Below are 27,578 nucleotides of genomic sequence, written 5' to 3'. Positions count from 1 at the left end.
AGGATGTGTAGGGGGGTGACAGTGTTAGGGGGTGACAGGATGTGTAGGGGGGTGACAGGATGTGAGGGGGTGACAGGATGTTAAGGGGGTGACAGGGTAAGGGGGTAAGGGGGGTTCAAATTTACCTTTTTTATTGTTGCAGGCAATGCAGGATTCCCTGGTGGTCCAGTGGTGGCAGACTCCCTGGTGGTCCAGTGGTGGCAGGCTCCCTGGTGGTCCAGTGGGCTCCCAATGTCCCTGGTGGTCCGGTGGATTTTCCGGATGCAGAGCTGCAGACCACATGGGGAATATCTCGCGATCTTCAGTCAGAGCGTTGCCGTGGTAACCTGCGGCAACGCTCTGATTGGCTGGAGAGCGTGAGACACCTCAGTCTCACCCGGCGGAGCTGCAGACTTAGGCTGGCTCTCTCCCCGGGTGGACTAACAGGAGGGGCCTCGCACCCGGCGGCATAAAGGGCAAGCCGCTTGGCCCCCTCCTGTGATGGGTCCTCTGTCATGGACCGAGAACCCGACATGACAGTCTGCCCTCAGGCGATTTAGGCGGCCGCGAGGCCCCTGACTGCGCGAGGCCTTAGACGGCCACCTAAATCGCCTAATTAGAGAGCCGCCTCTGAGAGAGATTGCTTGTCATTCCAGGCAGGCCCCCTGCAGGCACAGCTTTGGACGCCTATTCGGTCCATGTGATAGTGATGCCATCGGGATCACATGGTCCGGGAGGGCCAAATCAGCCGCAGAGGACTGCCTGGGATGCCAGGCAAATTCCCCCATTGCGATTATCGTTGTGAGATCGGCAACAATCAAGTAAGTGGGCAGGACAGCAGGGGCATACTATACTGCTCACCAGCGTGTAGGACCAGGTCCCTAAGGACGGCATAGTGCAGCCGCCATCCTTAAGGAACTAATCTTTCCAAGGTTGATAAAGTCAACATCATTATTTTAGTCAGCTGCTATTTTGGTTAAAATAATAAAAAAAAAAAAGAAAATACAATAGTTAGTATACATAATCTCTTGAATTCCCAGTCCTTTCATCTTGTTCAGTTTGTTAATCCAAACCTTGTGTATTTTGGACCTGAACAGTACACTTAGATGCAAAAGTAAGAATATATACCGTATATACTCGATTATAAGCCGAGGCCCTAATTTTACCCCAAAAAACTGGGAAAACGTATTGACTCGAGTATAAGACTAGGGTGGGTAATGAGGCAGCTACTGGTAAATTTCTAAATAAAATTAGATCCTAAAAAAATTACATTAATTGAATTGTTATTTACAGTGTGTGTATATAATGAATGCAGTGTGTGTATGAATGCAGTGTGTGTATATATGAATGCAGTGTGTGTGTGTGAGTGCAGTGTGTGTGTATGAGTGCAGTGTGTATGAGTGCAGTGTGTGTGTGTGTATGAGTGCAGTGTGTGTATGAGTGCAGTGTGTATGTATGAGTGTAGTGTATATGTATGAATGCAGTGTGTGTGTATGAGTGCAGTGTGCATATGAGTGCAGTGTGTGTGTGTGTGAATGCAGTGTGTATGTGTATGAGTGCAGTGTATGAGTGCAGTGTGTGTGTGTGTGTGTGTGTGTGAGTGCAGTGTGTGTATGAGTGCAGTGTGTGTGTATGAATGCAGTGTGTGTGTATGAGTGCAGTGTGTATATGAGTGCAGTGTGTGTGAATGCAGTGTGTGTATGTGTATGAGTGCAGTGTGTATATGAGTGCAGTGTGTATATGAGTGCAGTGTGTGTGAATGCAATGTGTGTGTATGAGTGCATTGTGTTTATATGAGTGCAGTGTGTGTGTATGAGTGCAGTGTGTATATGAGTGCAGTGTGTGTGTGTGAGTGCAGTGTGTGTGTGTGTGTGTGATGCAGAGCCTTGGTGGGGGGTGGGATTTTTTATTATTTTTTAATTATAATAATTGCATTTTTTTATATACATTTTTTTATTATTATTTTTGTATTTATTTTTTAATATTATTATTTTTAATACTTTATTTTATTATTATTATTTTTTTTTCCGTCCCCCCTCCCTGCTTGATACATGGCACGGAGGGGGGCTCTCACTCCCTGGTGGTCCAGTGGCATTGGCAGTTCAGTGTGGGGGAGGGGGCTGTCAGAGAGCACTTACCTCTCCTGCAGCTCCTGTCAGCCACTCCTTCTCCTCTGCGCCGGTCCGTGCAGCTCCTCTGTCAGCTCACACTGTAAGTCTCGCAAGAGCCGCACTATGACCCCGCGGCTCTTGCAAGATTTACACTGGGAGCTGACAGAGGTGCTGAACGGACCGGCGCGGAGGAGAAGGGAACTGACAGGAGCTGCAGGAGAGGTAAGCGCTCGCTGCCAGCCCCCAGTCTGTATTATGGCAATGTAAATTGCCATAATACAGACATTGACTCGAGTATAAGCCGAGTTGGGGTTTTTCAGCACAAAAAATGTGCTGAAAAACTCGGCTTATACTCGAGTATGTAAGGTAAGTTAAGGTCCGGATATTAATATCTCTTTCAACTGTACCTTTGCTAGGAATTCAACATCCACTCCTTAAAGTCATCCTTACTTTTGTGACTGAAAGGCCCATTTTAAAGTTAAACATTAAATGTACATATATTTGTAGGCATGTATATATTTCATAAAATATGTATAGTGGATCATCTTGACCTTTACAATTAAATGTTAATCCTTTTAATGACTGTGTTTTCTTTCTTTCATCTAGGGACTGTGCAAGCTATTAAAATGCCAGAACAAAGTAACGACTATCGAGTTGTTGTTTTTGGAGCTGGGGGTGTTGGGAAAAGCTCTCTGGTCCTACGTTTTGTAAAAGGGACTTTCCGTGATACATACATCCCCACAATTGAGGACACATATCGTCAAGTGATTAGCTGTGATAAAAGTGTGTGCACCTTGCAGATCACAGACACAACTGGGAGTCATCAGTTTCCAGCCATGCAACGACTCTCAATTTCAAAAGGCCATGCCTTTATTTTGGTTTTCTCTGTCACAAGCAAACAATCCATTGAGGAGCTGAAGCCAATTTATCAGCAAATTCTGCAAATCAAAGGGAGCATAGAAAGCATCCCTGTCATGTTGGTGGGAAACAAATGTGATGAGACTCAGCGTGAGGTGGAGACAAAAGAAGTGGAGGCCTTGGCTAAGGAATGGAAATGTGCCTTTATGGAGACATCAGCCAAGATGAACTACAATGTGAAGGAACTTTTCCAAGAGCTGCTAAACCTGGAAAAAAAAAGAAACATGAGTCTAAATATTGATGGAAAGAGGTCAAGCAAGCAGAAGAGGGCAGACAAAATTAAGGGAAAGTGTAGTGTCATGTAGGTAAACAAAATGATGACAGCCATTTAATTCTCATTTTTGGTAATGCTAGTTATTTATTTTGAAGAAATAAAGAATACATGTCACATTGCTGCATTATAACACTGTGACCATACAGGCACATACTATCCGTCTTGCACATCCATTGTGCAACACTGTTACTTTTGGCTAGTATCACTATTACTTGATTTTTTTAAGGCTTATGGGAAACCTGGCAGAAAATCATATTCTTAGCACAGCTTATTTTTAAAGAAAATAAGAAACAAAGGATATCTCTACTGTGAATAAAAATGATCTCATTCATGACCTTAATCAGCTATAGAAGAGGGTATTCTTTTCTCTGCTGAATTCCAGCAGAAACAACACAAAAACAATGTAAGGTCATGTTTCTTTCTCAGTTTATATGAGTGAGTGGTGCTCTAATAAAGTATCAGGGAAAAAAAAACAGACGCACAACCAAGTTAGAATATTTCAAATAGTGAATGAAGAAAACATTTTTGAGCTAGAAGAAATAAACTAAAGAAGAATAGGCTAGATTGCTGGATGCAAAATCAGAAACAAAAACAGTTACACCCTTTTTATTCATAACTATGAGGTTAGCTATGAAAATACTGTATTCTAAAATGACTATTTAACACTGCGGTGAAATGACATGCCCCAGTACGGATTCCAAGATGACTCTTCGGGAGAAATAACATATTCACTTTGTAAGCTAAAAGAAGCATAAAATAACTTGTGGGACTTTAGGGACTCAGTAAGAGTTTGATTTTGGAATACATAGTACCTGTCAGGTATGAAAAAAAAACATAAAGTGATGAGCTTGACACAATTTCTATATATGTTCATATCTCATATATCAATCCACATGTTTACAAAATACACGTCCTCCTCTGAGTTTTGTTCAAGTATATTCTAAAACCAGAAGGTAACATAGAGTCATTCATACAGGTTAAATTGCCAAAAACTTAAATGACTCAGTCATGAGATGTGTCTCTTTACATTTCTGGATTTAAATATTCCATCCTAGGGACACTGATTCAGCTTTAATTTTGTTCAATATGGAGTTACTGAATTTTTTTTTTTTTTTTTTTAATCTAGAGAAATGTGCAGTATTTTGATGAGTATAATATACATAAAGTCAGGGGAAAAAAAGCTTTCAGCAAATACTCTAGAAATGTTCTCAGTGTTAATTTTTCATAAAAAGGTGATTCCAACAGAACATTCCACAGTGTTCCCAAAATCTATTGTCCAAGTTTGTAAGCGTGTATATTAGGTAGGTTCTCATACCTATATAACTATAGAAAATGTAATTTACCATATTGCTTCCCTTCCTATGAAAGAGTATCCAGTTCCTTTTCTTTCAATAATGCTTTCACATATATTCTGTTCCTGAAATGTAATTATACATTTTGAAAATATGCTATTAGCTTACATAATCCTGAGCCAAGGTATACATCACTCTGAAATTTGCTCATCTGCTATTTTCATTCCTGAAAAGATGTATTGTGATCTCCCCATTTGTTGACAGTAACATATTACTACTACATAACACCGCCTTTACTCATTATTATACAAAAATCCAATTAACACAGCAGGGTCTAGAAATTACATTATCCAGGAAAAGCAAACAATATGTGAGTAAAAATCCCATGTATCAGGTTATTGGGTAAAGAAGCACTTTGATTTGCTACAATTGTTTCTATACTGTATAAAAGTATAGAACTTTTTTAGTTCAGGCCCAGATAGGTGTGTTGTGAAGCACAATGTATATAGTTGGCTATGGAATTACACAAAATAGCACAAATTCTAGAACTATTCCACACTCATCCTTTTAAGGTCACAAATGCCAATATATTTCATGGTTTAAGAAAGTACAACTTATTTTTGCTCTGCCTTTAAAAAGTCAGTATTCATATAGAAAATGCCTTTATCCATGTGAGAAGGATTGCATCTAAGATTCCAAAAGATGTTATGAATCGTGTAGAAATTAGGTTTCATCCTGTAAAAAAATATATATTGCAAGCATCAATTAAAAGTTGTATACAGGATGTATTAGTCACTTTAGTAATCAACGTTACATTACAATTCTATGAAAAGTACAATTGCTTTTGGATGAAAAAGAGCACAAAGTGGTCTAGTAAAAAAAAAAAATGGTGCAAAAATTGAAAGTGCTTAAAATCTACATAATGTGCATAGAGAAATGAACATTACTGCCTATAACAATAATACTGTTTATTGATGCCTGAACTTAACTTTACAGATACATATAACACTGCATGTCCTTTGAAGCTAAGCCCCGCGTTTAGGCATCCTCAAAATGAGCCAAGATACAGGTTAAATATTCCTATTTTTTTCTGTTGTATATTTTATACATATTTTTAAAACACAAGAACAAAAGCAAGATCCTGGATAGAGAAAAACATTGTGAGCAGAGGAATACATATCATGTATTATAAAGGCAAAACAATATAACCACGTAAAAGGAAAAAGTCATAGTTTAAACAGAGGACATCCTCAGAAACACAAAGCAAGTTCAGCCAGGAAATTAGTCAACTTCATTAGGCAGTAGCAGTAGTAGACAGAACCATGGCAATTGGTGAATAAACAAGTGAATTGAAGACACATATTTCTAGAGAGGGGAGTCCACAGAGATCTTAGAGTAAAGAATCCAAGCTTGTGGACTCATTGGCAAATAATTGCTACTATGAAGTTGGGTACTGATATAGAAATGTATCATGGATAAGATCATTCAAGAGATAACCAGAGACTCCTAATTAGATGTTCGAGCGCTCAGGAGAACTGATAATAAAACCACATACACACTTAGTTGTAGCTTGAATATCATCTCATCTTTAATTGCAAAAGCATTGCATATTTATTATGGAATTAGTCTACTGTGCATGTGTACAAGAAAACAAGCAACAATTACTTACTTGAGAAAGTGTTATCTAAACTATGCTAGAATACCAAGGTTAAAACAAAAGTAACATTACATGCAAAGGAATGTGCTGCAAAGACTGCTGATAGAAGCAGAAGTGAAGGAATTAACGTTTAACCCTTTCAGACGTGGAAGGACTCAACTGAGGCAAAGGTTTTAACCCTTTATTTACATTTATCTATGACAGTACTAAATATAAAAGTCCATGGAAACAAAGCTTCTGACAAAAGTATATGAAGTGAAGAAACTTAATAACTGGTTGATTAACCTAAAGCTAAAAAAATAAATAATAAGGAAACTGTAATACCCTTGCATCCTTGATGATATGGCAGATAATTACGGAGATCCGTCTAGACTAGAAGTCAAGACATACAATAACCAATTAAAGCATCATCCAGATAGCAGAGACAAATAACAAATGTTGAGAATTATAGAAAAGATATGTAGAATAAAGGAGTATGATAGGAAAGAGAGAGAACAGGAATGAAAAAATACAACAATTTCCCATGATATACTACGTGGCTGAAAGGTTTTATACACTATTATTGTAAATTGCATCAAACACAAAATATCTGGCTAACATTCATTAATACGTGGTTATTGTAAATTACATCAGAGCCACAGTGTCTGGCTACCAGACATCAACTGCTATTGTAAATAACAGGCTGCTTGGCTATTAGCTACCCAGATCAAGTTACCATGGTAACAGGCACCAAGGACACGGTGTAACAGTAACATCTTCCAAGGACACACAACCATAATGACAGACAAAGAAATTTAGAGACAAGAGATGGACTCCGGATAAACACCATCTTCATGTAGTAGACTGAAGATTCAGCATAAGTGACAATTACAAAAGGTTTACAGAAAGTCCCATTGTAAAGATGAAGAAGAAATGCTGATCCATTGTGAAATTAACCATCCATTCAGAATAACAGTTTGCTTTATTTTACTAAAAGGCTTATTTACCAGTAACTAGGAATGCAATAGCTGCTAACAGAATAAATATAGGTATATATCCTGAGAAAATTATATTTGAGTTATTATTTATGTACAGGAACTTGAATATACACACATATTTGTGAGAGGAAATATAATGAAATATGTGAGTTCAAGTGCTGCATACTAAAAATATGTTCGTATACAAAGCATGGGGTCATTTATAGAGTTTACTAATTGTTTATATAAAGTATATATTACAGTTCTCCCACCTGTTTAGTGATAAACCATGGATTGTAGCATCAGCATTATAGCACAGGATATTTTGAATATTCACAGGTGAGGACAAAGTATGGCTGCAGATAAACATAAAATCATTTTAAAAAGTTAACTTTTTTTTCTGTGAGCACTTGAGTGCTTGAGAGTAGCAAAATCATGCTTAATGTAAGCACCACAGCCAAAGCCCAATATAATCATTATGGTGCTAACAGTCTATTGGTGCCCTAGATTTGTGTCAAAACATTTTCACGGGGTATTTGGAACAAACTGAAGGTCCCCCATGCACCCTGTGATCACCCCTTTCTTGCCAAATTGCTAATGTGAAATTTGCATTTGCAGTTTTGTCCAGACTTAAATGGCATTGATTGATTTGGCAGAGCTGTTGACATTTTAGAACCCCCGATTTGGATAAACTAATATTGGCTGAAGTTGTTATGTTACTTAGTGTGCTTTAAATTTAAATTTAAATTGTGCTTAGTGTGCTTTAAATTTTATGTAACTAATTTTTCTTTTCAATACTCTTCTCGTTTTTTTTTTTTTGTTTTTTTCTGTTTGTCTGGATCTCTATAAAAGTTTAACTGCTCACCAAATATTTGATATTGTGCAAAATTAAACTACTGTATTTCCATAATTAAGAAAGTTCTTGTGATGATGAAACATCCACTGAATTGCCCCTCAGATTCTTGGAGGTTTTTCCTAAGTGCATTCAAAATGTACCCTTATTTATCATCTTTTCATCATTATTTTCAAGCTTTGTAATTTAAAATATTAAGAGACTGTTTCCAATAAAGGATTTGATTTAATATTATTTCCAAATTATTCAATACTGGTTGAAAAACTTTACAAAGGATTTATCAAAGTCACCATTAAAGTATATGGGAATATTTATTTTAGTATTGAATCATTTGGAAAACTTATTAAATCAAATCCAGAGTTGACACTTTCTAGCTAAAATTTCTGTCACTAATGTTAGCTATTGGTGGCTGTTTAGTAACTGCTAATTATCATCTGTATTGACAGGGAATTACCAGCAGCAGGGGTGTATCTATCGCAATGCAAACAAGGGATTTGCCTTGGGCGGCAATTTCCAGGGGGCAGCAAAAAATGCCGCCCCCAATTGCCCAGGCTAATGCCTTGTTTGCCTCGGGCAGACGGACAGTTGTTTTCCGGGCCGGTGGCAAGGGAGCTCTTTCCCCTGAGCTCTCTCTGCTCAGCTCCCTCGTGCGACCTGCAGTAATGCCGGGAACCGGAATATGATGTCAGTCCAGCTCCCAGCATCACTATGCTGCCTGCAAGGGAGCTGAGCAGAGAGATCACAGATCCCTCGATGACAACTTAGAGCACCCACCCTCCTGCACGTCCGGCCGCCTTTCTGCCCAGCAACCCGGTCAATAGCCACACTGGACACCAGGAGAAAAATCCACCCAGCTATCCCAAAAGTAGGGAGGCTTAGTGGATTTAAATTTAAAAAAAGTATAATAATAATTATGAGTGTTTGGGGGAAATGTGTGTGTTTGTCAATGAATGTGACTGTATGTGTGTCAGTGAATGTGACTCTGTGTGTCAGTGAATGTGAGGAAGTGAGTGAGTGTGTGTCAGTGAATTTGAGTCAGTAAGTGAGTGAGTGTGTGTGTCTGTCAGTGAGTGTGTGTGTTTCAGTGAATGTGTGTGTTCTGTCTGTCAGTAGGTGTCTGTGAGTGTGTGTGTCCAGTGAATGTGTGTGTCTGAGTGATTGTGCATGTCTGTCAGTGAGTGTATGCGTCTTTCAGTGATTGTATGCGTCTGTCAGTGTCTGTCTAAATGATTGTACGTGTGTCAGATTGTGTCAAATCAGTAAGTGTATGTGTGTGTATGTCAGTGTATCTGAGAGTGTGTGCTGGTCTGTGAGTGTGTGTCGGTCAGTCAAAATGTGTGTAAGTTAACAGGAAGAGGTGTGGCCTTGGCAGGAAGGGGCAGGTACATTTAAATTAGGGGATGCCCGAGATCTGTCATGCCTAGAGCAGCACCATTTCAAAATACACCACTTAACAGCAGCCACTACTTTGCTAAGCAATTTGCTAAGTAGGTGGTTAAAAAAACATTATTCTCTATGGAAACTAAAAACGTCTACTTAGCCACTGATTCTGATTTGTTTAAGGTTATAATTGCTACTGTTAATCCTTCAAAACCAAAACCTCTTGTTTAGTGCAAATAAGTGTGGGCACCATAACAACTTCATCAACATTAAGTTGTTATGGTGCCAGGAGCTCCGAGACGCTGGCTCACCTTAAACTGTTCTCGAATGGTTTTACTCCAAAGTCTGTGTTCCATCACTGGATCTCTCTCTGCCCCTATGCTTCTGCTTGCCCAAATTCTGGAAACTGGAAGGCTTAGGCAGCATCAGGTTGATTCTCCAAGTCAACCAGCCAATCAGTGACTCTCCATTCATAAAACTGGCTTGAAAAGGATCCTACTCTTTTCAAGCCATCACGTTGACAAAATTTGACAGTGGGTGTAGTTTAAAGCAAGGTCATGTACCAGTTGTCAATCAAGTGTACCCATAATCCATCAGTAGTATCAATCCCACAGAACAGCACACAGCAGACACCATGGGTGAAGGAGATAACAGAATGGCCACAATCAGATATTGATACCCAGAACAAGGAAGTAAATATAATAAATATAAATAAATGCAAATGGTAAGGAGAGGAGAATAAATCAATAACATGAAGGGAACATAAAGAAAAAAACACATGGCATGACTGCTTTAACCCCTTAAGGACCAAACGTCTGGAATAAAATGGAATCATGACATGTCACACATGTCATGTGTCCTTAAGGGGTTAAATTTTAAATGCGCTTTGAATTCTCACTTTAGTGAATAATACTTTATGTTTCTGTGAGTAGATCATCTGCAAATTCTCAGTATTATTTAGTGTCTGCACGCTGTTATAAAATAATAGTGGCTTGACAGCTATTGCTGCACAGGCGTTAATAACATAGAGGGCTACTGCTTCCACACATGGGGGACCTTAGAATGGGTGGTGGACAGATCAGTGTCCATTCCCCATGGCCATCATGGGGCTATTAAAAAACAGATAGACATACCAGTGTGAATAGAAAAAAAAAGAAGGAAACCGCGCCCTAAATATGAAGAGGTATACAAATAATATACGTACACAATGGTAGTAGTGGTGGTCTCTATACAATTTGACCTCAAAAGATAAAACATACAAAATAATAGCGTAGTAAATCAAATACAGTAGGTATGTGAATGGATACTTGAAATAATTCGCACTCACATTTCCCAGAGCTAACTAAGAGCTCAGCCGTTAGTACGCGTGGACGGAACAATCCCCGTCTAAGGATATATGTAGAACAATAGATATCTTGGCCGCCTCAGATGGATAATATGTAAAGAGACAAATAAATCCAAATAGTGCGGTATATACTGATAAAATGAATAAATTAAATAATAAAATTCCGTACTCACATTTACTAGAGCAGAACTTGCTCTAGTTTCTATAGCATAGGTGGTATAGTCCCCACCAAGGAGCAGGATGGTAACCAGGAAGTAAAAAGTAAAATCCAAATATATATAAACAAGTATAATTTATTTGACAAAAATAAAAAAAACAGATAAAAGTACTGTGTATAAAGTCTTTTAAAATCCACTTGACGCGTTTCACCTGTCAAAAGGCTTCTTCAGAAGTGTGGATGGTGTCCTGGTACAGTTCGTTTATAAAAGGAGTTCATAAATGGTGATTCCGTCCTGGTGTGTGCTAATTAGTACTTCCTGCTTCCTGTAACCAACGGTGAACCGCACGCGTCACACCGGAAGTGACGCGGCGTTGTATTGCCGTGGTTGTATATGCGTTCCACAGGTGGAACGCAGACGCTACCAAAGTAGTAGCGCTGCGTTCCAGCAGGGCAATAAAATAAAATAAATACAGCATGGCATATGGAGTAAAAACCGCGGTATACATATTATAGGTTACTGGGTGCTCATAGTGAGAATTCATACGCGTCGCACCGGAAGTGACGCGGTGCGATAGAGACACGAATGTCTATGCGTTCCACACATGGAATGCAAATAATATCGAAATAGTGATTGTATCAGAATACTTGGAGAAAATCAATTATAGTGAAAAAAATTACCATGATATATACTTCTAAAGCTTCTTATTGGATTCCAATGTTTGTTCTTAAGAGAAAACAATAATAAATATAATTGAATAAAACTTATAGTATAAGAAGACATAATAGCATTATATATGATAAGTAAACACAGAAATATATAAGTTCTGCTCTAGTAAATGTTAGTACGGAATTTTATTATTTAATTTATTCATTTTATCAGTATATACTGCACTATCTGGATTTTTTTTTTTTTTTTAAAGATTCTTTATTTTTCATTTTCCATAAACAAAAGTCGATGAATGTTTTTACAGAAAAAAGAGGTTGGTTAATCAGGGGGTAACAATATGATACGACATAGTTTCGTTGGCACATAAATCTGGCGTTGTGTTTTGGTAGTTTACACTATACCTTCCTTTGGGGACCTTCGTGTTTGGGAGGTCATGCGTGTGACCTCGCAAGTCATGTGATCAATGGTCATGTGTTGTTGAGGAGGTCTTGGTTTGTTTATGGTGTTTCTGATTAGGTGAGAGAGACGGTATAGTTGGTGAATTTGTTAAGCGAGGTGTTTTTGGTGGTGTCATTCTATTGTTGGGGGGGGGAACAGCTGTCCTAGAGGTTGCGGCCTTAGGTCGCTCAATGGCTGTGGCTATGTCGGCAGGGCCTGGTAATTGGGTTGGGTGCTGTAGTGAAGGGGATTGTTGGGTAGGAGGGGGGGGTGTTGAGGGGGTAGGGGGAAAGACTACATAGAGGGAGGTTGGTAGCTGCTGCCCTCCTGGGTACGCTCTCTGAGCCATGAGTAGGTAGGGTTGGGTTGGGGGTTGGTTGGGTGGGTGTCGCTATATGTTGGTGGTGTTGGTCGTGTGGTCTTGTAGGTCACCATGGGAGGGCACTGTGTCCTTCTAGCCACGAGTCCCAGACTTTGTGAAATGATTTAGGGGTGTCGTGTATTTGTGCTGTTAGTTTGTCCATATCTATGCTGTCCGTGATTTTTGTGTGTATTTGAAGGTAAGTGGGAATACGTGGTGTGGACCAATGTTCCGCAATTGCTCTGCGTGTGGCAAGGGCCACTCTTGCTATGAGTTTATTTTCGCTGTGGGTGAAAATGTCCGGGGGTTTAGAGAGTAGAAGGGCCCATGGGTCAAGGGGTACAGGTTTGTCAAGTAGTCTGGATAGGAGGGTCGTTCTTGTTTCCCATAGGGGTGTGAGTTTTGGGCACGTCCACCAGCAGTGGAGGAATGTGCCAGTTTCGCCACATAATTTCCAGCAGAGGTTGGTGGGGCTTTGTTTCATGGCCTTTAAGCGGCAGGGGGTGAGGTACCATCTGAAGAGCATTTTGTATGCCTGCTCTTGATGGGTGACGCATATTGAAATGGATTTAATAGATGCCCAGATGTCTGCCCAATCTGTGGGGTACTCGTGGGGTCCCAGGTCTTTCTCCCATGCCGTGATGTATGGGAGGGTTACCTGAGTATGGTGTGTGGTTAGTGTCAAGTATATGGTTGATATTTAGCTCTTTCTGGATGGTGAGTGGAGGGTGTCCCTTTCAAACCGAGTCAGGGACGAGGTGACTGCCAGGCGAACTGCGTCCGTTGCTGCAAAGCTTCGGAGTTGGAGGTAGCGAAAGTAGTCATATGTGGTTAGGGTTTCAGGGTTGGGGATGTCAGTGTATTGCAGGAGCTTGCCATTGGGGTAAAGGTGTCCTAGTCTGACTATGTCGCGATCTTCGAAGTGGGCATAGTGTTGCGGAGTGAGGCCTGGTGGGAACATCTTGTTGCGGAGGATTGGGGTGAGGGGCGATAAGCCCGTGGACAGCTCAAATTTGTCGCTTAGGTGGTCCCAGAGATCCAGGGAGTGGGTGATCGTCGGGGAGGTGGGGGGTGGCAGTGATCTGTATTGTTTCTGGAGCCACATGTATTGGGAGGGGTGGTCCCTACCGAAGATGAGGTGTTCCAAGTCCACCCATCGTTTGTGTGTGGGGGGAAGATGCCAGTGCTGGATTTATGTTAGGTGAGCTGCATGAAGGTAGAGTGTAAGGTTGGGGAGGCCTAGCCCTCCGGAGGGTTTGGGTACGTATAGTGTGGATCTACGGACTCGGGGTTTCTTCCCGTTCCAGATGAATCGGTCTATGGCAGTTTGTAGTTGTTTGAGGTCTGTCTTTCTACAGGGGATGGGTAATGCTTGGAAGGCGTAGAGGAATTTGGGCAGGAGGTTCATTTTGACTGAGGCTATTCTTCCTAGCCAGGATATATTCATCGGTTTCCAGCGTTCCAGGTTTAGGAATGCTCTCCGGAATAGTGGGGGATAGTTGGCTGTGTAAAGGGCGGAGGTGTCGTTGGTGATTTGGACCCCTAGATAAGTGATCGCCGATGGGCAGATACGGAAGGGGAGTTCCCGTTTCAGGGTGTGGATAATTGGTTCCGTGAGGTTGAGCGGCATGAGGTCTGATTTAGTGGCGTTGAGTTGGTATCCCGAGATCTTTGAGTAGTCTTGCAGGGTTGATAAGAGGGCTGTTAGGGTCGGCATGGGGTTGGTCAGGGTAAGGAGGATGTCGTCTGCGTATGCCGCAATGGTGAATGTTTCATCCCTGATCCAGAGCCCTTCTATGCGTTGGTCGTTACGTATGGTCTCCATCAGGGGTTCGAGGGAGATGGCGAATAATAGGGGGGACAGGGGGCAGCCTTGACGGGTTCCATTCAATATGGGAAAGGAGGGAGGGGTGATGTTGGGGATTAGTAGGTGTGCGGTCGGTGTGTGGTACATTGCTTGGAGAAAGAGGGTAAGTTCTTGTGGGAATCCGAATTTGCGGAGCATTGCGAAAAGGTATGGCCAGAGAAGGCGGTCAAAGGCCTTCTCGGCGTCTAGGAAGAGTATTGTGGTTGGGAGGCGTTTATGATTGGCATACCAAATGAGGTCTATAGCTCGTCTGGTGTTGTCTTGCGCTTGTCTCTGAGGGATAAAGCCTACTTGGTCTGGGTTGATGAGTCTTGGTAAGAGGGGGTTAATTCTTGTCGTCATTACTTTGGTCAAGAGTTTTAAGTCTATGTTTAGGAGTGAGATGGGGCGAAAGTGGCCTGGGTCTTCGTGGGTTTTCCCGGGTTTAGGCAGGAGGGTGATGTTGGCTCGCGTCATGTCGGGGGGTAGTGGATTGCCTTTGAGCATTTCATTAAATACTTTGCATAGTCGTGGGGTGAGTATGTCTCCAAATGATTTGTAATAGATAGCTGTTAGGCCGTCAGGGCCGGGGCTTTTATTGGGTTTCAAGGTTTTTATCGCTGCTTGCAATTCTTCTGTGGATATGTCTGCAGAGATTAGCGTTCTGGCTGTATCGGTGAGGGAGGGGAGGAAGAGTTTTTTGAGGAAGTCATCTGTTAAGGTTTGAATGAGGTCGGTTTGGGGGCTCGGGGTATGGTTGTAGAGAGACGTAAAGCATTGTTGGAAGGTTTTCCCGATTGTGTGAGGGTCATTACTCAGTGTGCCATCCGGTGTACGGATCTTGGAGACTCGTTTTGTGTCCGTTAGGCGTTTGAGGCGTTTTGTTAGCATCGAGTCTGCCTTGTTGCCCTTCTCGTAGTACTTTTGTTTGGTCCTGCACTATCTGGATTTATTTGTCTCTTTACATATTATCCATCTGAGGCGGCCATGATATCTATTGTTCTACATATATCTATCCTTAGACGGGGATTGTTCCGTCCATGCGTACTAACGGCTGAGCTCTTAGTTAGCTCTGGGAAATGTGAGTGGGAATTATTTCAAGTATCCATTCACATACCTACTGTATTTGATTTACTGCACTATTATTTTGTATGTTTTATCTTTTGAGGTCAAATTGTATAGAGACCACCACTACTACCATTGTGTACGTATATTATTTGTATACCTCTTCATATCTAGGGCGCGGTTTCCGTCTTTTTTTCTATTCAAGCTACTTTATTACAAGGTTGGGGTTCCTTGTATTGGTTACTGCTGCCTATTAACCATCATTTATCATATAGTGAGCGCCTAATCTATCTATTTTGTACAGACATACTAGTGTACCCCTGTTCCCACAGTGGGGGCAATTAATTAAATAATAACATGGGGCTTAGTGTCACCCCAGCTCCACATTCCCCATCCCCCATCCTCTGTTGGTGGGGACTCTAACTGAAATAAACCTAATGTCTTGCATAGCCACGAGTTGCATATGGGGGGCTCTAATGTTATTAAAAGACTGGGGAGGAGGGGGGCGGAGCCTGCGCCTGAACCGGAGCGGACGCAAATAACATCAGCTCCGACACAATATTCGGCAAATACCCCAAAATACCCCCAAAAAACCCACTCAAGCAGGCGGAACACCCACAAGCACCGAGGGCGCAACCCCGACACGCCACATGCCGTTCTTCCAAGCGGCCAAGGCGCCACGGAAGAAACGGAAAACCGGGGCCTACTACACCACCCAAGGCCTGGACCTGGCCGCACTGTTCGGCGCATACTCACCGCCGGGTGCGATAGGAGACAGGCCGACACCTCAGGTCGCAACAGCCGCCGAGATGGGACGCAGGTCCCAAAAATCGCCCCCACACACACCATCAGGGGCGCAGAATATTGGAGACATGCTCCAGAGGCAGCCTCCACCAAAAATGGCGCCGTCTGGGAGCAACAGGGCCGTGGATGCACAGGAGAATCCTCCACTGAGCGAGACCAACACTCAGCCTGCCCAGCCACATGCAGGGCACACCACACAGGCTACAGAAGAGGGATCAGCCCCAGTCACCCAGAGGGATTTTCAAAACTTGGTGGGAGAGATTAAAACCCTGCTGGCGGCTAATGTGGCAGTTATAAAGGCAGACCTGCAGAGGGTCAATGACAAAGTGAGAACAGCAGAGGGAGACATTGCAGACCTCAAACAAGGTATGACCACAGTACAGGAAGCCATCCAACAACTACAAACCACGCAACAATCACTCTTAATACACCAAGCCACGCTAGACGACAGATCAAGGAAAAACCATCTTAAGATAAGGGGCATCCCAGACACGGTAACCCCAGAGGAACTCCCACACTATGTGAGGCGATTGGTGGCTACCATCCTGCCAGCTGCACATGCCAAAAAAGTCTCCCTGGACGGGACCTACCGCCTGCCGAAGTCCAGCAAGGCCCCAGCAACAGCCGTACAGGATGCCATAGTGAGATGCTCACACTCCCACGACAAAATCTCCATCTGGTCGGCGGTGCGGGGTAAGACGCCGCTCATCTTTGAAGGCGCTAGCCTCACCTTCTATCAGGACCTCACGAGGTCCACCCTGCAGTGGCGGAGATCTCTACAACCACTCACAAGCCAGCTAAGAGCAGCCGGTATTAAATATCGCTGGATGTCCCCAAGACTACTAGTGGTGGACCATGAAGGAACGTTACACAAGCTTTCGTCGCTGGCAGACGCCCCGACCCTCCTCACGGCACTGGGCATACCACCCCAGATGATAACCACCGACAGACTCACAGAGCTGGAATCCCTCCCAAGTTGCCCAGTTTATTCCAGGTGCCAACCCGGCCACTCACCCAGGGACTTGAACCCTTAAGAGACTACACCTGCTCGCAATGTGTTATGCCAGAGCCTGTTATAAGTAGTTTGTAGATATTACGTAGATGTTACATAGGTGTTACAGCACTACACACACGACAGCCCCCTCAAAGGGAACCTACCACCCCTTGACCCACAACACCTGGAAACAGGGCACTACATGGCAAGAGACCGTCTCCACATGGGCCAGCCCTCTCCCCCCCCGCTACCCCCTTGGTAAGGGGTATTACCTATGGCGGGCCAGTTCACCCAGCTTCATTAAATACACGACATGCCACGATACGATAGCTCCAAAACGAACAGCCCGACCCGACACATCCACACTACCAATCCAGACAAATCACTGCACAATCTCAGAATACACACTCGCAACCACTCCTATAACCCATCCCAGCTACACCACAACATACACAATCAAACAATTAAAAAGTGCAAAACAATTATCGTAATGATTGACTTTAACCATACAAATGCTATATGTTGTTCAACTCCCGCTGCAGCTGTTGGGGCAAAGCGGAGAAACATGTTGGATGTTACCTTCAATATGCACGAAAAAAATAAAGAATTAAAAAAAAAAAAAAGACTGGGAAGGAGGAGGATTGTGGCCTACTGAGTGCTCAGTCCAGACTGAGCTTGTATAGTGGGAAAAGCTATTATAATTTTCAGCGTGAGTGCTCTGATTGGTTGGCGTATAAGGAAACTTCCCACGCAAATCTTGAGATAATGAGACTGTCAGAGTGCTCTGATGCATAGCATGGGGAAGCCTGTTCCCCACCAGGCAAGCTCTGTCTGTGCAGAGCTCTCAAAAGGACCGATTTAGACAATTTTTGGGGGATTTCATTTGGTTTTTAAATAGTATTTTTTTACAGGCATTAAATTTATGTATTATTAGGGTGGCAGAGGTAATCAGTGTTTTTTTTTTATTGTGGTAGTGGCTAGGGGCTTGGGAACCCCTTTGCCATCCGAGGGATCTTGAAAAAAATGTGGATGGGGATGGACAATGACATGTCTTCTATTTAATTTTAGCCTTCAATGGATCCACCTCTAATGTTTGCCAATAGTAGTTCACCCATTTGCTTTATTTTTTTTATAAATAGCTCTACCATTGGGGGGCAAACAGCGATCTGTTTCCCCCCATTCTTTAGCTTGCACCTAATGCTCAGAAGTGGTGGCACAGGGGGGAATGTTAATTGTGAATTGGTAGCAATAGCTGTTATCAGAAATTTTTCTGAAACAGGCGATCCATTTATTGGGTTCAGCTGCTAGAATTAAATCCAGTCAAAATTCTCTAAAAATATCAGCTGAAACGCTAATAATTTTTTGCTTGGTTTTGATGATAGAATGTATTTTTACAGTTTGTGGCAAAATTGGAAGCGCTTCAGACTAGGTTTTTTTGCCTTCTTTTGGATCAACAGCAACAACATATGTGAGGAAGGCTGAACTTGATGGACGCAAGTCTCTTTTCAGCTATGTAACTATGTAACTATGTAACTATGTATTTGAGGCTTTAAAAAGATACTTTAGGCAATAGTAAGCTTTAGCTTTAAAGACTCATGGCACTAAGCATTGCATTTAGAAACTGCACTTCACAATCTCTTATTACTTCAGGTTTTTTGTAATGTGGACCTTTGTTACAACATCATATTTTAATAAAGATATTTACAACCTTTCTTATTCTAGTGAACTTTTTGTGAAAATGTATTTTTCTTCAATGCCTCATTTTGAATTAGTACCCACAAAAATTCAAAACAGCCTTAAAAAGAATATCTACTATCTACTTTGATCACAAAGTTTGTATCTATAAGACTGGTTGGAATATATCTTTACTTTCTTTGATAATTGAAAACTCCTCAAAAAAGGATTTTAAAGTGCCAGATAAAAAAAAGCCGTAAAGTAAATACAATATTTTATGTAAATGTATTTGAAGCACAACAACTGGTTCCATATATGTATTGGGGATGGACTAGAATAGAGGACTATTTTTGTGAGGGGGCAGGTAAGTAGTTTAGCTTCCCATGATGAACAAGGGGTGTGCTCAATCATGTGGGCTATATCTCCTGTCCAATCATGAGATACCAAAACCATGATTGATTGTTAGAGGACAGCCACTAAATGTTGATTTTATTCACAGATCAAGTGAAGTGACCAATAGGGGGGCAAATGAGTAGTACTAAACCTATACATTTCCAGATTGGATTTTTCCAGACACTTTTCTGTGCCTGTGTGTGAATGGGAGATGGGTCATTGATTCTAGTGTGTGACTAGCTTTAGCTTTATGCTGATCAAGTAGCTAGTACTGCACAGGAGTTGGCTAGCATGTTGTCATTTATTGTAGTGTGAGGCTTTTTTATTATTATTTTTTTTTTTTACCAATTTACAGTTGTTCATTTATTTTTTGTTAACTGTACCATTTTCTTTTGGGTTTTTGTTGTTAGGAAAAAAATATTACTTTTATTTAGTCTGAGTCATTAATCATATTGTAAGATTAAGTTTAGTTTTATGTTATATCTAGCAACTAGTAATACTAGAAGCACTAGAGAAAACTAAGTGGGAGGTACAAGATCCCTGGCTCCTTACCAACTCCACGAATTTCTCAGAGGGGACAAATGTAACGAGAGCCATCCATGAGGCATACTCTTTGTCAAACGCCTCCTGGGTGTAGCTGGGTGCCATGCTTGCTCTGCTGAAGTTGGTTCCTTAGTAGATAGGGTCGCTGTACGGGTACTAGCATTGCCCTCAATTTGCAATCCAAGGAATGGTGTTGCCCTGTAGTTGTCCTTCTGGGCTGTGGAAATGATCCCGCCGCTTGCCACCAATTGTAACGGACAGTTTCGCTCACAAGGGGATAAAAAAACAGTTTAGGCGATAATCCCCTTTCCCACAGACCAGCAGCTACTGCAAGCACCCATCTCCCGAACTGCAAACTGTACAAATCTTCCAACTCCCGAAATGGAAACACACGAACCCTGGAATAGCTGAACAGGAAAAGCATACAGTCCGCTTACACTCCTGGCAGTCAGCATACAATCCAATTCCCCCAATAACGAGACGGCACTTCGTTTTGAGGGTCCAGCAGAATCTGAGATGCTGGCACACCCAGCCTGGTTTTTATTACAGTTGTTGCAAATACAGGTCCGCCCACAGGGAGGGATAAAACAACCAATCACATCACAGTTACATCCCACATATTCCCTCCCCTTATCCTGAGAGGAAACTCAATTACACATACAGTTAAAACATACTTTCTACCCAACTTTCATAACTCTAAAACCATACATCACATTCACATAAAAATACATATCCACAATCAATCCATTCAGGGGAACAACATATTAAAAATGGCATGAATCAGACCAGGGGTTCAAAAGTTAGTAAAGTATCTTTTAAAACCCCTGCCAGCATGGCTTTTCCGGCTCAGACCGGTTTTACAGAGCCCTCTCTCCTGGAGACAATGGAGAAGTAATCCAATTACCTCCCAGGACAGAGACAGACTCCATTGAGCACATGGTTGCAAAAAGACATAAAATACAATAAAATACACACAGTTACATTTACTACATTAATTAAAGACATGCAACATATCCCCAGATAGCTTAGGTCTGAGCGCATATTATTGAATGGCGCTCAGACCACACACATACAGTTCAATTGCCATGGAGCTAAAGTCTTTCCCATAGTCTTTCATTATATGAATGGGCTCCATGGCATAGCTATCTGGGGTATCACCGCTCACACAGGGCAAGTACCGAATTGCCCCACTGTATTTAAAGGGCCAGAATGAGTGACATGCACTCTGTTAGGGCCGAATACGTTTTTTAAAGGGCCCAATCTCCCAGGGCCATAGTCCAAAGGCAGCAGGCGGGCAACCAGGCTTCTCCAGTTCATAGTGGCGAGGTTGGCTTCGCCACAGTCTGCATTCCACACAATACACTTCCCTTACTCCCCAGTAGGAGGGGGTTGGGTTACAGATAGCCATCTCCCGCCTTAGGAGATACCAAGCAGTACACAGGAATACACTTTACATCACATTACATTCAGGGGAGGTTACACTTTAAGTGGCTTGTTTTGCCACAGATAGGAATAGCAATGCAGTAATGGCAAGATACATACAAGGACATTCTGTAAGTGGCTAGGTTTGCCACAATGCTACCCCAGAACCAAGCCGGCATACACAGTCTGATCCCAACGGATCGGCTTGGGGATGTCCGGAGGAGTACTCACAGATCACTTTTCAAGTTCAGTTTGTCTGGATAACCCGTCGGCGTTGCCATTAAAGTCAAAAGGCTGCAGCGCCAAACTCCAGTGCAGCAGCCTGGCATTGTTTCCTGACACCCTGTTCAGCCACACCAACGGGTTGTGATCTGTGAGTAGCGAGAATAGTTGTCCGTACAAATAGGGCTGCAGCTTCTTGAGGGCCCACACCAGGGCCAGGCATCAGAGACTGTCTTATCATTGAGCCTTCGATAGTCTACGCAGAAGCGGGTAGTTCCATCGCGCTTCGGCACCAGAACTACTGTGGAGGCCCATGGGCTATCAGAAAGTTCTATAACCCCCAATTGTAACATTTCCTCGATCCCCTTATGCATATTCTCTTTTACAGACTCGGGGATTCGGTAAGGAGGTTGGCGGAGGAGTGTCTGCCCTGAGGTTTCTACACGTGAAAATAGGTTAGGTGCAGGTCTGGAAACTGTATAAAGTAATGGTAATAACCCAACACAAACTCGCAGGGATGTTATATTATTGACTATAAACGACAGACTACAAACGGCAAGTAAAATGTTATAAACAAACATAATCAGAACAAACCCCATACCTAGGAGGAGCAATCAAAGACCGATGCAGGGAAGTAGACAGAAGACAAATATACTTACGTGAGACCTCTCTTCCCAGGGTGGGAAAGGGTGGGAAAATACTCGCCTCCTGTCATTACTAAAATTAAGATTATAAGTACACTAACGCTAGCATAATCTTCAATTTTACCACATGACAGGAGGCTTCCTATTTTGCATTTTTTAACGCTGATGAAGGAGAAAAGTGGCCGCCCCCGAGCTCGGGCGGAAGTAGAATGTCCGAAAGGTAGATTCTCGTGACCAGTCCGCGGAACGTAGGATATCCGCCAGCGAAGCGCCTGCCGTGAAAGCCGAAGAAGCCGCCGCCCCGCGAACTGAGTGGGTTCCAAAGACCTCATCCACCCCCGCCAGTGATAGAATCCATCTTATACATCTGGCGAGAGTGGTAGTCGAGATGGGTACATGTGGTCTAACAGAAGACACCAAAAAGTTGTCCTGAAGTGGAGACCCGAAGCGTGGTTGTGACCTCCACATACCGACTTAGGGTAGACACCACGCAAAGTTGTGGATCGGTAGGGAGTTGTGGAACGGGTAGAAGACCGACGTAGAGTCCGATATCGTACGCTGAGATACTTGAAAGGTAACACCCTCAGGGGAGACCGAAAAAGTGTTGAAGTCAAACGCCCGCACGTCCGAAACCCGACGGAACGAGACTAGGCAAAGAGTTGTCGGAGAGAGAGTCTGCCATTATCCGGCCAGTCTCTCAAGAATTGTAAGACAACCTCGACGTCCCATAAGCGAGAGTATTTGGGTCTCGGAGGTCTCTGTAATCGAATGCCCCTCAGGAGTCGGCATACCAGTGGGTCCTTTCCTACGGTACCCCTATGACTGGTACGTGGGCTGCCGAAATCACGGAGTGCACGACGTTGAGCGATCGAGAGGAGCGACCCGAGGAGAAAAGATAGGAAAGACAATACAGGATGGCCGTTATAGGTGCAGTAAAGGGATCGAGGTTCCGTTCACTGCACCAAGAGGACCAGGATCTCCAAGCCGATAGGTAGCATCGTCTGTTTCCTGGTGCCCATGAATTCCATGAGATCTCTAGCTGCTTGCGATAATTAGCTGGTCCACCAGGCGTCCCTGAAAGAGTCCAAGCCAGCAAGGCGAGACGGCACGTGAATTGCCAGGGTAAGCCTTACCACCGGAACCTTAGAAATTGGCGGCAGGTGAGGTGGACGGGTACTGACAATTTTGCGTCCTTGAGGTCCAATCTTGTGAACCAGTCCCTATCTTGGAGGAGGTCTCTTAGAAGATGAATGCCTTCCATCTTGAAATGCCTGTACATCACATAAGCATTGAGTCTCCTCGAGTTTATGACGGGTCGGAAAATCCCCGGATTCTTTTTTCACCAGAAATATACTGCTGAAGAAACCCTCTTGATCGTGAGCAGATTCGATCGCCCCTTTTGACGGGAGCTCTCGGAACTCGCCGTCGATGAGCTGGTGGTCCTCTGCAGAGCACTGTATGGGGTGCGGGGGGATTGCCTGGTGCGGGGGGTCCACTAAATTGATGATGTAGTCGAAATTGAGGATCCATGCGTCCGCGGAGATGGTTGTCCAGTTCTGAAAAATAGAGTGATACGACCTGCAATATGTGGGGGTAAGTGGTACTTGAGTGAAAGGTTTGCTTATCTGTGGGGAAGCGTGGTCCTTGATCTCTGTCAGCTCCTCTGGTGTCTACCCGGAAGGGTTGCCAGTAGGCCACTTCTGGGTAGAAGGGTTGAGGTCTTTGTGAGCGGGGGCCTGAAGGCCAAAAGCGTCTGGCTGCACAGCCCCTTTGGCGGCCAGCCCGTCCAAAAACACCCCAACTGGGGTAGCCCCTGAAGACTCGTTTCATAGAAGTCTGAGCCTTGTTAAGGGACGTGAACACATTGACGTGTCTGTTCAGTTCTTTTAGGAAGGCGTCCCTGAACAGTCTGCCCTGTGCCAGCGGTCCTAACTCCTTGGTGCCCAATTCCACCAGCTTTCCGTCTATGCGGAGCAATGCTGCCTTACGCCTCTCAGAGGAGAGGGCTACGTTGGCGTTACCAACGAAACAAAAGCACCTTTGTGCCCATTCTCTTATGTCATGCGCCCATTCTTTTACCATGCTGGCATCGAATTGGTCAGCCCTTGCAAATGCGTCGTCCGCCAAATACATGATGCGGGAAAGTGGACCAATGAAGTCCAGTAGCTTGTCCTGAACTCCGTGAAATCCTTTCTCCACACCTCTCCGGGGGTCACGGCCACCCTGAGACTGAGAACTCCGGAGACTGAGCCAGATGGTGGGGAAGTGAAGGGCAAGGGCATTCGAAGCGTAGGCGGTTGCGCACTGTTTTGTCCTGCGGTTTGCGGAGCCACAGATGCATGAATTTAGAGAGGTGTTCGGGGGAGTCCAGTCCCCTGAGCGTGGGTGTTGGATATTTCGAGGGTCGAAAAGACATTGTCCCATGGGGTCCAGGAGGGTTTCCCCTTCTTCTTGGGCGGGTGTTAGGTCGTCCGGCAGTTGGATGTCGTCCAAGAAAGTGCTGTGTAAGAACCCAGTGTGGGATCCGGTATCTGAGCCCCAGTCATCGTCCTGCAAATCAGAATCCGCGGCCTGCCACTCGTCCAACACGGCCATAGAGCGCGTGTGGTCGGCCCCCTCATTCGAGGAGTAATGGTGTCGTGGGGCAGGGGTAGGTGGGGTCGGCTTGTAGCGTTTGGCTGGTGCCTTGCCTTTGCCAGGGTTGACGTTCCCCTTTTCGCCCTTCCAGTGGCGTTTGCTAGGCCGTGTATCGGACTGTGCGTGCGATTCTGAAGCTTCAGAATCGTAGTCATGGTGTTGGGCTTTTGTGACTTTCTTGGTTTGATCAGCAGATGCCGTCATTACCCTGGAAAGCGCTTTCTCCATTGAGGTGGAGATGGCTTCAGTAATCATTGCCTGGAAGTCCGCAGGGTTCTGGGATGCTTCGTTTAGGAGCAGGACTGGTATAAATCAAATTACTATATTGGATGATGGCACAGGGCGTAATTATTTGGCTAGGGGTCAGTCTGTAGCGTAATTCACAGTAAGTGATGGTACCAGCAGTACCCAGCAGGGTGTAATAACCCCAGCAGGGTGTAAATATATAATATATATAATAGTGGTAACAGCAGTACCAACAGGATAACCCCAGCAGGGTAGATAGTGTAGTAGTACCAGCAGTATTAGACACCCCAGCAGGGTGGATATGTAATTTCAATGTATGTGGTATCAGCAATACCAGTCACCCCAGCAGGGTATATTGGGCTTTGTACTGGGCCTCACCCGATTATATATATATATATATATGTGGCACGAAATCCACCTGGCAGCAGCAATATTATAGGGGCCTCACCCCAAATGCACAGGGTTAGCAAGCCCTATAGTGCAGGCTACAGTCTAGGCAACTGACCTGGTGACCCCTGCCTGAACGTGAGAAGTATGTGTCTGGTTGCGGAGCGATCAGGAGCCTGAATAACGGAGATCGTGGGTCTACTAAGATGGCAGCCGTGGGTCTCACGAGACGCGAGATCCAAGATGGCCGCCAGAGACGGGAAAAAAGCTTCCCGTTATGCCGGCTGGCGTGAGTGCGGCTGTGGAGCCGCAAGGGAGAGAACGGGTGGAGGAGGGTGATCGTTACCCTCAGAAACCTAAAAGAATGAGGCAAGCACAAAACGATCCGTCGGTGAAAATAAAGACCGACGGGTCAGATTGGCGGCAAAAACAAATAGATAGGGAGCAGGGAAGTTAGAGTCCCTGAAGAAAAGTATACTAATGTGGGAAAGAATCCCTAAGACAAATAGAGAGAACACAGTGTGTATATATATGAAAAGAAGCATACACAAAATCGCTATAAACAATAAAATAAAGGGAAGAGCCAAAAAGCTCTGACCTGTCTGCAGTCCTTTAAGCAGTATGTCCTGGAAATCCTGCCCAGCAGTTAACAGAGGCTGGAGCAGCCTGTCTCCATACAGTAGTACAGTGTAGTGAAATATATGGTGGGGGTATCACCCCAGGTGCACAGAGCATGAACCTTTCAGTGCAGGTCACAGCTCTGGCAGAGAGCACTAACCTGTGCTCAAACCATTATTACAAGGTTATGGGAGATATTCCTAAGCAGTATGTCCTGGAAATCCTGTCCAGTAGTTAACAGAGGCTGTAACAGCGTGTCTCCATACAATATCACAGTGCAGTATAAATATAGTAGGGGGCTCACCCCTTGAGTGCTGGCCACAGCCCTGACAGAGAGCACTAATCCATGCTCTAATAGTTAAAACAAGGTTATGGGAGAATGGGAGATATTCCTTTAAAGGACCACTCTAGTGCCAGGAAAACATACTTGTTTTCCTGGCACTAGAGTGCCCTGAGGGTGCCCCCACCCTCAGGGTCCCCCTCCCGCCCGGCTCTGGAAAGGGGAAAAGGGGTCAAACTTACCTTTTTCCAGCGCTGGGCGGGGAGATCTCTGCCTCCGATCCTCCTCCGTTCCGCCCCGTCGGCTGAATGCGCACGCGCGGCAAGAGCTGCGCGCGCATTCAGCCGGTCGCATAGGAAAGCATTTACAATGCTTTCCTATGGACGCTTGCGTGCCCTCACTGTGATTTTCACAGTGAGAATCACGCAAGCGCCTCTAGCGGCTGTCAATGAGACAGCCACTAGAGGATTTGGGGGAAGGCTTAACCCATTAATAAACATAGCAGTTTCTCTGAAACTGCTATGTTTATAAAAAATGGGTTAACCCTAGCTGGACCTGGCACCCAGACCACTTCATTAAGCTGAAGTGGTCTGGGTGCCTAGAGTGGTCCTTTAAGCAGTATGTCCTGGAAATCCTGTCCAGCAGTTAACAAAGGCTGTAGCAGCCTGTCTCCACTCAGTAGCAGAGTGCAGTAAAAATACAGCAGGGGGCTCACCCTTTGAGTGCAGGCCACAGTCCTGACCAGGGCCGTCTTTAACGCGGGGCAAACGGGGCAGCTGCCCCGGGCCCTGTCCCTGCTGGGGGGCCCAAGACAGCTGCTCCGTTTGCCCCGGCCCGCAAACTATGGGGGCCCATCGGGTGGCCCATGCACTTAGGGCCACCCGGTGGGCCTGTGTCAGCAGGGGCCCGGTTGGGCGCTGTGGCACTTTAACAGCGCGACCGGGCCCTTGCTTTTCGGCAGCCGTCTGGGAGGAAGTGGGACCAGCTGCTCAGAAGGGGGCCAGGCCGGGAGAGAGTGAGAGCTTAACTCCCAGCCAGCCCACTGGACCCCAGGGAAGCCACTGTAGCGGAGAGCCGATCTTTCACAGCTATTCTCCACTAGAGATCCCAGTGAGGCTCAGGAACAAGGTGATGATAAGTCCACAGGCAAGGTTTCTAGCAGGTAGAGTAATACAGCAATATCCCCATCGCAATCCCAATAACTGGACGACACACAGTTTCAGGAGTAGAACTGACAAGCTTTAGTCCACAGTTCCTTATAAAGCCCTCTCCCATGCAAGGGAGGAGGTTCTATCACTTAAGACATTATCCAATCTGTGAACAGTAACCTCCCACACATCTCCTCCCCTCCTCTAGCATCATAATCCCCTTATCATGTACATAGTTTTACCCAAGTTTTGGATGTACCCTAA

The 27,578-nt window shown here is 44.2% G+C and overlaps 1 protein-coding gene across 2 annotated transcripts in view; it reads left to right on the top strand.

The window, feature by feature from the left end:
* DIRAS1 (DIRAS family GTPase 1) overlaps positions 1-4,392 on the top strand; it is a 205,318-nt gene extending 200,926 nt beyond the window's left edge. For both annotated transcript variants that reach the window (XM_063457347.1, XM_063457348.1), the window contains one exon: positions 2,697-4,392. In XM_063457347.1, the coding sequence (XP_063313417.1) occupies positions 2,717-3,313 (597 nt within the window). In that variant the 5' untranslated portion in view covers positions 2,697-2,716 and the 3' untranslated portion in view covers positions 3,314-4,392. The remainder of the gene's footprint in view (positions 1-2,696) is intronic.
* The last annotated feature ends 23,186 nt before the right edge of the window (positions 4,393-27,578 follow it).

Source organism: Pelobates fuscus, chromosome 5 (assembly GCF_036172605.1).
Source record: "Pelobates fuscus isolate aPelFus1 chromosome 5, aPelFus1.pri, whole genome shotgun sequence".
Lineage (NCBI taxonomy): Eukaryota > Metazoa > Chordata > Amphibia > Anura > Pelobatidae > Pelobates > Pelobates fuscus.
This window is presented reverse-complemented; position numbering and strand designations above follow the sequence as displayed.